Source organism: Dasypus novemcinctus, chromosome 8 (genome assembly GCF_030445035.2).
Source record: "Dasypus novemcinctus isolate mDasNov1 chromosome 8, mDasNov1.1.hap2, whole genome shotgun sequence".
Lineage (NCBI taxonomy): Eukaryota > Metazoa > Chordata > Mammalia > Cingulata > Dasypodidae > Dasypus > Dasypus novemcinctus.
The window spans coordinates 111,484,506-111,500,019 of record NC_080680.1 but is presented as its reverse complement, the minus strand read 5'-3'; the positions used below and the strand labels follow the sequence as shown (position 1 = coordinate 111,500,019).

General features: G+C 46.3%; 1 protein-coding gene across 8 annotated transcripts in view; it reads right to left on the bottom strand.

The window, feature by feature from the left end:
- Nucleotides 1-15,514, bottom strand: part of PTPN3 (protein tyrosine phosphatase non-receptor type 3) — a 144,472-nt gene that overhangs the window by 38,814 nt on the left and 90,144 nt on the right. For 5 of the 8 annotated variants that reach the window (XM_023584102.2, XM_071217077.1, XM_004476536.5 and 2 more), the window contains 4 exons: nucleotides 9,927-9,990; nucleotides 7,856-8,028; nucleotides 4,992-5,126; nucleotides 2,520-2,696 (listed from right to left, as the gene is read on the bottom strand). In XM_023584102.2, the coding sequence (XP_023439870.2) occupies nucleotides 2,520-2,696; nucleotides 4,992-5,126; nucleotides 7,856-8,028; nucleotides 9,927-9,990 (549 nt within the window). The remainder of the gene's footprint in view (nucleotides 1-2,519; nucleotides 2,697-4,991; nucleotides 5,127-7,855; nucleotides 8,029-9,926; nucleotides 9,991-15,514) is intronic. The other 3 variants (XM_023584103.2, XM_058302565.2, XM_071217078.1) reach the window with 1 other exon arrangement.

The following is a 15,514-nucleotide window of genomic DNA, read 5'->3' as shown; positions in this document are numbered from 1 at the left end:
GTGCAGCCGGCCGGCTCCACCCTGGGTGCTCCGGGGAGCAGCGGCGAGACTCGTGGTGGTGAACGGGGATCCCCGCGGTGGGCAGAACTGTGCACCCCGACACCAGGGAGACCTGCGCTGGAGACTTCTGTACGGATGCAATGAGCTGAGATGAGGCGGTGCTGAAGCGGGCGGGCCCTAAGCCGCCATGTCGGGGGGCCTTACGAGAAGAGGGAGATTTGGACACTCACACAGAGCGGAGGGTGCCGAGAGAGAGAGGGAGAAACTGGGGGGACGCTGCCCCAGGCGGGGGTCGCCGCCCCAGGCGGGGGGACATTGAGGGGGGCTGGCCCGCCGCCAGAAGCTGGACCAGGCAAGGAGGGCCCCCCTGGAGGCGCCAGGCCCCACCGACACCCCGATTCCGGACTTCTGGCCTCCCGAACTGGAGAACACACATCTGTCGTTTTAAGCCACCCAGCTTGTGTATTTCCTTAGGGCAGTTGGAGGAAACTAACGCAAGCCCCAATTCGCTTCCACTTGAGTTCTGTTTGAGAAATGCCTTTCAGGGTGCAGACACTGCAGGCATCCTCTGCACTTCAAATGAGGGAGAGAAAAAGGGAAAAAGTGAGTGCTGCCCAAGAGAAGGTTCTGCGATGAGGGAGACAGTCCACGTCTGAGCAGCCGCTCGCCACATAAGGGTGGCCACGGAGCATTTGTGGAGAGGCCAGGGTCACTGAGGAGCTGACTTTTTAATTTTAATTAATTTGAATTGGGACATGTGGCTGGCGAGGGGCGGCAAACCCCGGAGGAAGTGGTGACACAGGGGGGTGGGGTGGAGTGGGGGGGGGACTGCGCATCCCAGAGCCCCCAACTAGCTCCTTAGCCTCTTCTCCTTTCACCAAAGAGGCAGAAGCACCAACGCCGGCTCAGATCGGCTCCAGGCATGCGCCCCTGCCTTGTTTTTCTAGACCTGCTCGAGCTTTGCAAAGCCCCAGTGTCACACAGAGGAACTCACGCCCTTCCACCCCTTCCACCGTAGCCTCAACGGGGCAGCAGGCTGCAACAGGGGCAAGAGACAGCGCTCATTTCAACAACAGTGCCATCCAAGCCGAGGAGGTCACCAGGCAATAATGACCAGAGGGATTATTTAACCAGAGGTGCTAAGAGCTCAGACGAGCTGGAAACCATGTTCGCTGTGGTCAGAAAGACAAAGGAGAGGGGAGCAACCGCGCCCAGACGTGGGGAGCAAGATTTGCTGCTGCCTGCGGGTGCCCAGAGGAACCAGGATGCATTTGCTGCCTGAAGCCGAGTGTGACCGGGTGGGGAGGGCGTGCAGATTACCTCCAGGCCTTGCTACTCCTCTGCTGTTAGGGGAGGCATGAGGTTTCTGTGTTGGGGGCTGAGTATGGACTTATAAAGGGTGCTGGTGGCTATGGCTGACTTCCTAACAGTTTTATCCTTTCCAGAATTTATCCATACTTTGGTTTAAGATGTGATTTTATTCATTTATGATCTACCTCCTGTCTACTTCCAAAAATGACTTGAGAAAGGTTACCCTAAAAGATATAGGTATGGGAGAACTATGAATTCACTGAAACAAGAGAAACAAGTAAGACTCGTAATAAGGGCAAGGAAGGAAGAGAAGGGACTGAATCAGAAACCTAGGAATTAGGCTAGGGGAACGAACGCCACTGAGCATAAAAGGAAACTCTCAGCTCCCTGGTAACCAAGACAAAAAGGGAACCAGTCGATTAGATATATCTTATTGAATAATAAAAGCACTCAAGCCAGTATGCTGGAGAGGTTTTCTTCCCCTCTGGGCCTTGATATATGGGGGGAATCTGCCATATTTAAAAAAGTAGAGTGGAGGCATTAAAGAACATAGATGCAGGGGAGCTGATGTTGCTTAGCGGCTGAGCGCCAGCTCCCTGCATACGAGGTCCCAGGTTCAATCCCCGGCCCTGGTACCTCAAAAAAACAAGACAAAACAAAACATAGTGTACACTGTCTTTTGACAGAAATTAAACAAAGGATGTCAGAGATGTTCTATACTATTTTTTTTTCATATTAAGTAACCATCAATTAAGAACAAGAACAAAACAAAAACCTGGAGGGCACGCTGTGCTTCCCAGAAGGCTTTGCACCGAGAGCTAGAAGTCAGAGTATTTCTAGAGATCTGAAGTCATACAGTGGTAAAGCAGTAAATCCAGAGAAATGCCAGCATGACCCAAGAGTCTACAGCAATCGAATACGGAATGATTTACGCTGGGCTTTGCTCACGAGCTGCCGAGGTGACAATTCAAGACAGCTAACAAGAACATGGAGAGAAGGTCGTCTGTTGCAGATAAAAAGCAGCGTGTACTCCAGACACAGGCACACAGCCCGTGCTCAGGCGGGTGGAGGCGGCCAGCCTGATTTATTGGGGAGCGAGCCGCAGGCGCCTCGACTTCTCTCCAACAGGCCACCTGGGTCTGTGGGCATTCAAGAGCCCGCACAAGCAGGGACCGGGACAGACAATCACAATCACACAAGGTTCTTACTCTCGGTGTGGACTCTGGTTCTGAGACACCTCCGAATCGCTGTCCTTTGGGGACAGGGAGCCCTTGTACGTATAGAACACGTCCTCGGTTTCTGTGATGTAGGTCATCTCGTTGGTGAGGTTATCTGCGGAGGAGTGCCGGGGCTTTCGGACTTCGTGCCGGAGCCGAGGACTGCGCCTGGGTGGGGTGGAAGGGTGGAGTGTAAATGGCTGAGCACAAATTCCTTCAAGAATTTTAAAAAGACATCAGCAATATAATTTGTGCCCTAAGGATGACTAGATGCAGCTGTCAGAAATCGAGAGCTGGTTAACCCACGGCTGCACCGGAAGTCCCGAGGGTGACGCCTGCGTCCTGCTCTCTTGGCAAGCGGTCCAGGCCCCCGGAGCAGTGGCCTCAGCTGGAGATTGTTTTATGCCCTTTGAAGAGTCCAGCGCTGATTTCGGGTGAGGACTCTTCTGGAGGACCCACGATCTCAAGGCATAACTAGGCCAAACTCACTGCTGATCAGACAAATTTTCTGATGAATTCAGCATAAATAAGGGCTGTGGGTACCACAAAATCCAGACCTTATTTCAGCTACATCCCTTCACGTGAATTTCACTTGATCCCAGAGATGTCTGCGCTAACGTCACCCTTAGGATGTGGAGTTAGGTGGACGAGAGCACAGCCCGGTCCCGCCGGTGGCAGCACAGCCATGTGAACTTGGACGGGTCTCTCGCCCCTGAGGCCTCGGCTGTACCCACCTTACCCTGAGAATAAAATGAGGGAATGCTCTCAGGACCCCTGGTACAGCATGCGGGCAGTCGGCTGTGAGCTCAGGCTGCTGAGCTTTCCAAGGTCTAGGTTTCCTCGCAGATTTCCCATCTTCCCTTTCTTTCTTAGTCATTCTCCCTGGGGCTGCCAGGGCCTCTGCTATTTGAAATCCCCTGGATGATCCAAACCACTGGGTCTAAACAGAAGGCTCTCGTGGCTACCTCGGGACAGGAGCAAGAGCTCCTGGCCGGAACGCGGCAACGTCTAGGCTGCCCTGCACCAGCCCTGTGCTCTGGGGCCCTGGCATCGCTGCCCGAGAGACTTCCAGGTAAAATCAGCTGCCACCTTACAGCATGAATGTATCATTTTGATGACAGGCCTAGATCTTGGAAACAAGAAACAAATCTACGTGGTTCTGCGTGGCTTTTGACACTAACTACCAGCAACGCCCCTGCCCCGGGCATTGGGCTCCAGGGGGAGGGTCTTCTCCAGCGGCCCCTGTGCTCCCTTCCTCTTTTCACCCATGCCTCAGTTTCCCTTGGTCATAGTGGATCCCTGCTCAGGAAGCTCCAGGCTCATCCCATCTTTAGTGAAGTGAATGGAAAGCCATGCTCCTGCTCCAGCGTGGAGCTGGGGGCAACGCTTCCTGCCTCATCTCCCCTCCTCTGATGCCTGCACTTTCTGGAGGCACTTATGAGAATAGCCTGATGTCTTTGGGGAAGCGTATTTAAAATTTTATGTATAGGAAGCAGATGTAGATCAAGGCGTTGAGCACCTGCTTCCCATGTATGAGGTTCAGGGTTTAATCTCCAGTACTTCCTAGAAACAAACAAAAAATCCAACTCTCATTGGGGAGCAGATGTAGCTCACTGGTTAAGCACCTACTTCCCATGTATGAGGTCCTGGGTACCTCCTAAAAAAACTGTATGTATAAACATACATAATCCAGTTAGAAACATACATACAACTGTAATTGTACAAATATATAAATGGGGAACGTTATAATAATAACTCCACCTTACTTTCTATTGTAAGTTCACAAAGCACTTGTGCTTTATTACTTCATTTGAGTGATTTTTATACCCATTTTACAGACGGGGAAACCGAGACCAGAGAGGTAAAGAGACTTGTTAGTTAACTGAAGAGCCAAATCTGAAGCTGGGGCTTTCCGCTTCAAGCCCAGTGCCCTTCCCACTTTGCCAAACTGCCACGTCCTTCCTTTGGGCTGGGTCCATCCTCTCAAAGCTGGCAGGCTCCTTCCCCACCTGTGTGAAATTGCTACTACTGCTGAGGGTCACACAACCTTCAGTCAAATATATCCTGTGCCTTCATTAGCTTTTCCCAAAGTTTATCTTGGATGATGTCGACGGGAAACATGGCATGAAATGGGCTTCTTTGTCACAGGACGTCTCAGAACCTCTATATGCTAACATGCACTTTAATTCCAAGAGGGGCATTTAGGCATGCTGCAGTTCCCAGATTTATTTAGACCAAATAACTTTTTTTTTTCCCTTCAGGAACACCTGCAGCATTATACCCTACAGAAAATGTTTAGCTGGACTTGCATACTTTATGAAAATAGTTACTTCTGCAATAGTGTAAAATGCAAATATAAACTCAGAGTAGATGGTCTATATTTAGGAATCCATTAAGCTGAGGTTTGATTTTTAAAGAGATATAGTGTTTACCGGTGGGTAGTACAAAAAGAGGAGGACATACCAGTTGGGAGTAATAGGAGGGGACCGAGAAGGTAGACTCTTGGTTTCTAAATGTTCCACCGATAAAGATCTCCGCATGGCCGGGTTCCAGACCATCCCTCCAATCACCTTTCTGCAATACTGGTTATTTACAGACCTGAAAAACCAGATGCAGGTTCACTTTCTATGCTGACATGTGCAGCGAGAAAGAAATGAGAGCACATATGAAACAGAGTCTCTACACGCTCCTTCTCTGACCTCAAATGGTTAATATCTTGACGACACCAACCAAGGTTCAGAGAAGAGGTAAACTGGTCAAACGCAATTCCCTTCCATTTTGGGTCTTCCTCATATTATTTCCTCTCTTCTGGTGAAAATGTTTTTCTTGCCCTTACTACTGCAAGCTGACAAAGCTGCTTCAAGAGTATAACCAAGCCTTACCGGATTAGAAGAGATTTCAGGACAATACAGAAATGCAGCTTAAGTAACTTCAAGGATTTCTCATTCACACTGCATGAGTAAAAAACATTAATCATCCTTCTAGCTGCTCTCTGTCATTCTAGCTGGCAGAAGCTGCCACTGTAGATCCAAGGTAACTCTTTGAGAGAGGACCTAGGAACATGGTTAGGAAGTAGAGTTTCGGGCCACGTTCTTTGAATGTGCTTCACTAATGCTTATTTTTCATTTATACCTAGAGAATTTAAATCTTAGCTACCTAGACACCTTAGGGAATGAATTATTTGACAGAATGGAGTTTAAAGGCAGTTCAGGGGTAACTCTTTCAATTCTGGGATTTCTAAATTCAAAGCTATGCTGTGATGTCTTAAACATTCCACACATTTCCTTGCAGTCTAAAACCACCGGCCAACAAAACCAAAACAGAACAAAACAAAACAAAAAACGACAAAAAATCCAAACACACAAAACATCCCCTAGATTGTCAATGTACTAATTTATAAAAAGAAATACTGTTGTCACCCTGATTCATAAGCAACCAGTAGCATCTCTAGGAAAATCTCGGCTCTGAAGGAGGCTGATACCAGAGACCAAATTATCACTGATCAGAGCAAGCTGGATGTTACTAATGGATGCATCTCGCAAAAGTGCGACGTTATCCTGTAAATGTGAGAAGTCCTGAACAGGTAGGTTTCTTTTGTGCAGAATTCTCAGAGGACTTACTATGCAAACATATATACGCATCTCCAGAGCTTGGGCAAGTCACAGAACCACCAGGATTAGCCTTTAAGAGGAGCAGCTGCTTCTGCCCAGTCTCTCGGCGGTCTGAGCCTCCTTGTGAGAAATCCGACTACCCCCCTGGAGGGCCCATGTGGAGGGGCCCAGGGGAAGCTAGCCTCCTAATGGTCCCAGCAAGGTACCAGGTATATGAGAGAAGTTGTGTGAGACCCTCCAGTGCAGCTCAGCCACCTGCTGAACATAACCAAGAAAGTTCAGTCAACAACAACGGGGCAGAAGGACCACCTGGCGGATGCATCCCAAATCCCTGACTCACACAAGCTCAAGGCAGAGTAGAATAGCTGTCATTTTAAGTCATTAAAATTTGGGGAGTTCGTTATGTTGCAAAAGATAACCAGAACATCCCTTCTTGCAGGGGCTGCATTTTGCAGATGAGGAAACTGAAGAAGACAATTAGAACGAAAGCAACGTAAGTGGGATTTGAACCCAGGCTTCTTGGGAACAGAGTCCGTACTTTCCTTGCCCTCGCTATGCTGCCTCCCGCGTGGCCTGAGGGGTTAGATCCCACCTAAATAAATACCACATTCCAAGAGGGTATTTTCATGGCTTGTTCAATAAGAGAGCTATAGAATGTATACAATACCAGACGGTATTTTAAGAGCTAAAAACTTTAAAAATGTATTTGTTCTTGGTTCATCAGAAGCTGAGAGAAATCATTCAGTGCTATAAATATTATCACTGGTATTAATGGAAATTTGCTACTTACTGAATGAATAATTTATCTAATGATTATCAATTTAATAGTACAGTCATTGGAAAAGACTGATGAAGATCCACAAATCAAACGATGGCTTGGACAGGGGTATCATTTAGTTATTAATAGCCACAGCAACCAAACCAAACCAAATAAAAACACAGAAAAAGAATTTAAAAAAAAAGATTTAGAAATTAAGAATAATTTGATAAACAATTTCTGCCATGTCTTATGTAACTTAGAAGGCAGTCTCGTAACAAAATAAAAACATAAGCCATATGCCTAGTTTATTTAGAGAAAAAAACTTTAAATTAAAATTTAATATATTAATTCATTTTACTGTATTTGTCATTAAATATTTCGAATATCATCCTTATGGATAACAGAGCCTAACTCATAGGACTGTTAAAAGAATGAAATATAATTCTGTGCCTGGTACAAAGTAAGCACTCCTTGAGTATCAGCTATAATTATCAATATTATGATTTTGTCATTATTATAGGCAATGTATCCAAAAGTCATTTGAATGGAAATAACTCATTCTTTTTTATGAAGCATTTTACAGAATCAATGTCCTGTGAAATGCACGTGGGGAGAGGTGGTTTAGCTGCATCTGGCCGGGAATGCCTGCTATGTCCTGTACCATGATGACCCCAAGGCACTGCCACGTCCTTCCTTTATTGTGACATGTACAGGGGCAGCTGCAATTTTGGCTGCTTGGGAGTTCTGACAACAGCAGAGTTAAGGAGGCAGAAACAAATGAGGGGAAGATGAGAAGTACCTGAGTCTGTGGTCACCCCAGGAGAGACTCTCAACCTCGGCTTCAAGATGTGGATCCAATGCTGGGGTTACTGGGATCTGGGCATCCACCGGCCAGTGGCAACCAGGACGTGGTTATGCCTTTGCTAGTGCTGGTGACGTCCCTAAAGTATACTCACTTTTTGGGGTTCCTAGAGCCCAGAGTCCAGTACTGGGCCAGAACATTCTTTTCCTGAGGTAGTAGTTTCTTTGCCTGGAAGAACGTATGGTGCTCGACACAAGATTTCCACAAGTTTTTGCAAGATCGGTAATTTAACATGTTGAAGGCCACAATATGTTCCCTGGAGTCAGTCTGGGAGAAAAAACATAGTAGGGATTTCACCTGCAACGTCTTACAAGCACGTCATGCCCACGTGAGTGGTAAGCAGCTAAGGTGCAACCACCAGAAAGCAGACAACTGGCTGCAAAATACCTGAGGCCACAAACCAGCTCTTCAGAAAAATTCAGAGGTATGATTTGTTAGTCTTCTTTAAGGGCGTGGTAACAGAGACGCCCAGTGTCTGCTCTTCAGCATCATCAGTGGTGCTTCCCGCATGGTTTTGTTACAAATCTCCTTCCATTTCCAGGCTGGATATGCCTAGAACCACCAGGTCAGGGCCTAATATATTCCTCTTTATTTTTAGCTCAGGGGAAAATCTCTCTCTTGAACTGATCTTTCCCCTAGCAGGCTCTTAAGAATTTTATAACCTTTGACTTCTCTATTTACCTTCCCAACCGCACAGAGATAAATTCAGGCTCACATACATTGTCATTTTAATGACTGGCTTCACCTTCATTCCGTGTGAGTGTAGGTGTTCTTTTTTTTTATTTTTTTCCTTAAAGATTCATTTATTTATTTAATTCCCCCCTCCCCCGGTTGTCTGTTCTCTGTGTCTATTTGCTGCGTCTTGTTTCTTTGTCCACTTCTGTTGTCGTCAGCGGCACGGGAAGTGCGGGCAGCGCCATTCCTGGGCAGGCTGCACTTTCTTGCGTGCTGGGCGGCTCTCCTTATGGGTGCACTCCTTGCGCGTGGGGCTCCCCTACGCGGGGGACACCCCTGCGTGGCAGGGCACTCCTTGTGCGCATCAGCACTGCGCATGGGCCAGCTCCACACAGGTCAAGGAGGCCCGGGGTTTGAACCGCGGATCTCCCATGTGGTAGACGGACACCCTAACCACTGGGCCAAGTCCGTTTCCCGATGTGTTCTGATTTCATGTGAAATTACCTTCTTGTACATTTTTCCTACCACCCTGAATCTTACACTGGGGTGTCAGGGGACTCAGATTCTAATCCTAATTTGCTCTGAGCTGTAATGTTCTCATTTCTAAGAGTTCATTTCTATGATTAGCTGTTTTAAGTACACATTACCTTTGAAAAACTGGAAATGGAGATAGCGACAAATATAAAACAATCACAAAACTATGATTATATTAAAAACCTCTGGATAGATTGTATGATATGTGACTATATCTCAATAAAACTGCTTAAAAAATACGTGAAAAATATACAATTTAAGATGGAGTGTGGCCTATCAGGCAAAGAGCAGGTGTCTTGAAATCTTTTCTTTTTTTTTTTTAAAAGGAGGTACCAGGGATTGAACCCAGGACCTTGTACATGGGAAGCAAATACTCAAACCCTGAGCTATACCTGCTCTCAGAGCAGGCATCTTGGATCTCCCATGACCTGGGTTCAAATATCAGCCTCCTTGCTTTGAATCCCTACTTTCCTACATGCTGGATAACCTAAATGAGGAAACATATACAAGGTCGCCATGCATTTTAAACATATCCAGGGAAAGCAATGATCTTGCTGGCCTTTACTGCTTCTCTGTGGCAGGCCCTCTCCAAGTGCTTAGACCAAAGCTATTTTATTTAATCCTCACGAGTCCCTGGTCATTGGGTACTACTGCATTTTTGGAAACAAGGTGACTCAGTCTAGGTAAGGTTAGGGGTGACTAGTCCCACTGGTAGGCAGAAGCGCTCGGCCCTGAATCCACTATCAGTGACTCCAACCAAGTTAATCCTCCAACCAGATAAGCAGAGGGAATTCCTTGAGAACTGCTGGATCCTCTGGACTCCAAAGTCCATTCTCTTCTCACCGGGCCATGCCCTCTCCTCCCTGCTACATGTATGGCCACTTGCCTTCAACCCTGAAGGATCAAGAGATGAAGTGATTCCAAAGACAAAAAGCAAAGCAACGGGGATAACGCACCTGTTTTTGTCGTTGATGTATAAAGAACTTTTTCCTTTTGAAAGAAATTTTTAGAATGTTCACCCTACAAAAAACACAAAACACAAGCAAAGCCCATTAGTCACTGTGGTCTCTTGACCTGCACCATCTACCCGGGTTCAAGGTGACTGGGGACTTTCGGCTGCCTAGAGTTTGCCTCAGGTGGAAATGCTGGTGGCCCCACTGCCTTGGCCAGGTACTAAGCAGCTAACCAAGCGCAGTATGACATAAGGGCCAGTGGACAGTGATGGGGCTTTTAAATGGGGAGAAACACGGGCCATGCGCTCTCTTTGCTGTAAGCTTAAGCTTCTTCGGACACTGCAGTTTTGTGTGAACGTACCTGGGGAAGGCGGCTGAGAGCTGTGGGGTACAGCCGAAAGAGGACACACCTGCATCCCAGCTCCACTGCTCAACAGCTGTGTGCCAGGAAGCTTCTCGTTTGCATAATAACAGAATAGCAACCATCATCAGCTGAACCAGGCCCCCTACTAAGAGATCAGACCCACCTCCCTTGCATGCCGCCTGACCTCCGAGGTCACTGCATTTGTTCCCCTGTGCTTGCTCATTTCTGGATCTACTGGTTCTCCCTTCCTTCTGTCTAGGATTCACTCTCTTGGGCCAGGCCCCCTGGGTCCTCAGATCTGTTTTGAGCCCACCTCCCGGGCTCAGGTCCCCCCTGGTGCTGTCCTTCCCTGGTGCTCCCTGCAATGAGACAGGAGGCTCGGCTTGACAGAGCCGGGCCCAGGCCACTTCAGGCCTGTGGTATCTGGGGGAGCCCCTGGAGAAGGGAAATGAGCCTGTCCCCACCCCATGCCCTTCCCCTCTGCTCTGCTTGAGCCCCGGTCTGAGCAGGCCCCAGCTACACCCCAATCCTGCAGGCACTGAAGTGAGCCAAGCCGGGAGTTTTCCAATGGCCTTTTTAAAAAAAAAAAAAGATTGATTTTTTTCTCTCTCACCAACCCCACTCTCGTTTTGCGCTTGCTCTCTGTTCTGTGTCCATTCTCTGTGTTCTTTTGTGTCTGCTTGTCTTCTCTTTAGGTGGGAATGGGCCCAGGGACCTTCTGGAGTGGGAGAGAGGCACTTACTCTCTTGCACCACCTCAGCTCCCTGGTTGCATCTCTTATTGTCTCTCCTCAGTGTCTTTTGCTGTACCATCTTGCTGCGCCAGCCCTCTCCTTAGGCAAGCTTACCACGTGGACCAGCACTACTGTGCGGGCCAGTAGTCTGCTCTGGCCAGCTTGTTTTTACCAGGAGGCCCTGGGAATTGACCCTGGACCTCCTATATGGTAGACAGGAGCCCAATTGCTTGAGCCACATCCGCTTCCCCCAATGGCCTTTGAATAGAGATGAAGGAAAAGATGATCCTGTTCTTGGTCACAATGATTTTACTGAAAACAGCAAAGGGCTATTGCAATATTTTGTTTTGGGAAATATATATAATATCTGAAACTTATTTAAAAACCAGTGTCTGCAGGGGTGAGTCCCATAAGCATTTCCTCACAGATGTAACTTTTAATGGTGGAACCAAAGTACAAGCTTTGGAGCCAGACTAGCAGGGATTTGAATTTCAACCATGACAATTACTGTGTGACCCTGGACAACGTCTTTGTGCCTCAGTTTCTTCCTCTGTGAAAGCAGGGCTAACAATAGCACCTAGCTCATGTTAAAATGAGAAAAACCAAATAAAGTAAATAAGTATAAATATAAAATAAAAAATATAAATGTATAAGTAAAAAAGTAAAAGTACAGCGACTTGGACAGAGTAAGTGCTCAACAAATATCATTACTATTATTATTCCATAAGTTTATTTACTTGTTTATATATTTTTTCCTTGCTGTTACAAATAAAGCTGTCATGAACACCTCTGTGTCCCAGTTAATGAAGTTCTACATTGCCAAGTTGATGGAGTAAATTTAGACCCCAGGACAAAACTCGGTGAGACACGTGACCTGGAACCAAATCTTCTCTTATCCTTTTCCCCTAACTCCCTTCCTTGCACCCCTGCTTTGCTAAAACTCCATGTTCTTGTACGTATCTGTGCTTTTGCTTCTGTCTCCTATTGCCTGCAGTGTCCTCTCTCTCAAACTCATCCGGCAAATAGGTCCCACTTCCATTCTGAATACTATCGTGTTATTTATAAAGATGGTATTATTCAACGTATCCTTCTCCTTAATGATCATCACCGCTCAGACAGTAACACCTGATGGTTGCGTTTCACACTATTGGTGTAAGAAGATCTGCTTCCCCACCAGGACTGTAAGCCTACAATGCAAGCACCCTGCCATGTTTATCTTTTGGGTCCCCTTAGGGTTTAGAACAGAGCTGGGAAATTGGCAAAAGTCCAATTAATAATTAAGGAATGCAACTGAAAATACAGTTTATGCACAGAGGAAGCTCTTCTCTAAATTCTGGCTGATGCACTGCCCAGGAAGGAATCCTTAATCCAAGACCTGCTGTGCTGACTAAGTTCACATGTCACCTTGGCCAGGTGATAGTGTCCAGTTGTGTGGTCAAGCAAGCACTGGCCTGATTGTTACCATGAAGACATTTCATGGATTTAAATCATCAGTAACTTGACTGCATCTACGGCTGATTATATCCGCAATCAATAGAGGAGACCACCTTCAACAGTAAGAGAAGTCTCATTCAATCAGTTGAAGGCCTTAAAAGGAAAAGTGCTGATTTCAGCAGTAGGAAGAGAGAATTTCCACATCTATTTGAACTAGCCAGACTCTCCTGAGGAATTCACTGAAAAGATTCACCAGAGTTCCCAGTTTGCAAACTGTCCTACAGAATTTGGATTTGACCATCCGACAGTTATGAGAGCCAATTCCTATTAAAAAAAAAAAAAAAGAACTCAAGTATTTATACAACATATATACAAACATATATCTATCTCCTATCACTTCTGTTTCCTAAGAGAATTGCAGCTAATACAGATTTTGGTACTGGGAGTGGTTCTTAAGAAAAAGAATCTTAAGGATGAGATTTTGGGGTTGGTTCTGGGGTTTTGGAATTGATTCTCCAATCTGATTAGAGTCAAAGGCACTAATGACTCTATTTCCAATAATCAAGATGGCACTGATAGCACATGGTATGAGTTTGGCAATAGAGATCCACAAAATACCACCACAGGCTATAGCTACTCAAATGCTTATAAGAGGCAAGGCACTGGGTAAGAACGTTTTTGATACCTTAACAGAATTTTGTGGAGTTAAAGTATGATGATGTGGGTTGGTTGTTCCAAAAATACTCTGGATAAAGTTGTAAAAGAAATGGATGAGCTCAAGGCTTCAAATTCCCAACTTAAGCACTGTATGAAGTATATGAAAGTTTTTTATGATGTGTTCCTTGAAAACAAAATCTTGTTCTGTGTAGCTGTAGACTTGAGACCCAGAGTCTCATTGTGTGAGTGGCTGAATTACAACATAAACTGGATTCCCAGCCTTGCAGGGTATCTGCTGTTAAAGTGAGGGCACTGTCTGGAAAGGAATGGGATCCTGAAAACTGGAATGGAGACATATGGATTGATAATGAAAAGGTGGAGACATTGAAACCTGAGATTCTGCTTAGTCTGCCAGATAAACCGATCATGGTCAGTCCTGCGGAATAAATCACCCCATCTCCAGCCTGCTGTGAGGAATCAGGCACCCAACCACCACCTGAAGAATTTAACCCTGCTGTGCCTGATCAACCCTGAGAAAAGAACTTTCACACCTCTGCCTGAAGCGATTAATCCTGTTTCACCAGATGAAACTGCAGTGGAATATCCTTAGGTAGCTGGCTTGCAATACACTTCTAATTCTTCTCATGACTCACCCCCACCACCCCTCTTTTCTTTTAGACCTATAACCAGACTGAAGTTCTAACAGGCCCCAAGAGATGAGGTACTAAGTATGACCCATGAGGAGTTATACTACACTCCCAAAGAACCGCATAATTGTTTCAATTTATAAAGACAGAAATCAGGGAAATACGTATGGGGATGGATGTTAAGGGTGTGGGAAATGGCAGAAGGAACATAAAGTTGGATCAGGCTGAATTTATTGATATGGGCACACTAAGCAGAGATTCTGGATTCAATGTTGAAGCTTGAAGGGGTAGAAAGGGCTCTAATAGTATGTGTGGGTGGTTGGCTGAAGCATGGACTCAAAGGCGGCCTACACTGCCTAAGGTTGAAATGCGAGAACTGCCCTGGTATAATGCAGATGAGGGGATCCAGGCTTAGAGAGCTTGGATGTTAGAGTGGATTTATCATGTAGGACCTGCTCACTCATCCCAGGAATGTCCAGAGGACACCCCTTCCACCAGGACTGTGAGGAGTAAATTTGTGAGACTAACTCCCATCTTCCCTGAAGAGCTCTGTGCTCCCTCTTCTCTATAGGTCAGATATTACTGGGGGCACTGTTGACAATGAACTTGGATGCTAAAACACAATGAGGATGATCGGATCCTGGACTGGCAGAAGCCAAGTGGCAAAACTAAATCAACAAAGACAAGGTGGGCGAGGCTACCACAATGGACAGCACACTCAGAGCAGCAATCAAAACAGTCTGACTCACACAGACCTACGGGTTTGGCTAGTAGATCATGGGCTACCTAGAAGTAAAATGCGCAGTCTGCTAAATCCTACTTGATCCTACTTGATCTGTATAAGCAGAAGCATTCTAGGTGAAGAGAACAAAAGTCTAACTTGAATCACAAAAACAGAGTCACAGCCCCTTAAATCAATTCCCAGACTTGAGACAGTTTACAGACCCGGAGCCCCTGGAATGAAGGGAAGGCCAGTTCTCTCTGGGGAAGGGCCCCGCTAATGCTTGCCAAAATTTTATACTGTTAACATTCCTCCCAGCCTTCACCAAAGAGACCTATGGGCTTTTTACCAAGGTAACTGTGCATTGGGGAAAAAGAAATGATCAGACATTTCAGGAATTATTAGACACCGACTCAAAAGTGACATTAATTCCAGGCGACCCAAAACATCACTGTCAGAGTAGGGGCTTATGGAGGTCAGGTGACCAGCAGGAGTTTTAGCTTAGGTCTGTCTCACAGTGGGTCCCTGGACCCTACCTGTGGTTATTCCCCCAGTTCCAGAATGCATAATTGGAGCAGACACACTCAATGACTGGCAGAAGCCCCACATTGGTCCCCTGACTTGTGGAGTGAGGGCTATCATGGTAGGAAAGGCCAAGTAGATGCTACTAGAATTGATTCTACCTAGCAAAATAGTATATCAAAAGCAATACTAGGAGCGGATGTGGCTCAAGCTGTTGGGCTCCCACCTCCCACACGGGAGGACCCAAGTTTGGTTCCTGGTGCCTCCTGAAAAAAAATAAAAAAACAAACAACAAGCAAAACAAACAAAAAAACCAAATCAGGGAAGCTGATGTGGCTCGTGAATGAGCACGAGTTTCCCACACAAGATTCCAGGTTCAATCCCCAGCCCTGGTACCTTGAAGAAAAAAAAAAAGCAATACTGTGTTGCATTTCTGGAGGAATTGCAGGTTATCAGTGCCACTATCAAGGATCTGAAGGATGCTGGGGTGGTGATTCCCACCACATCCCCATT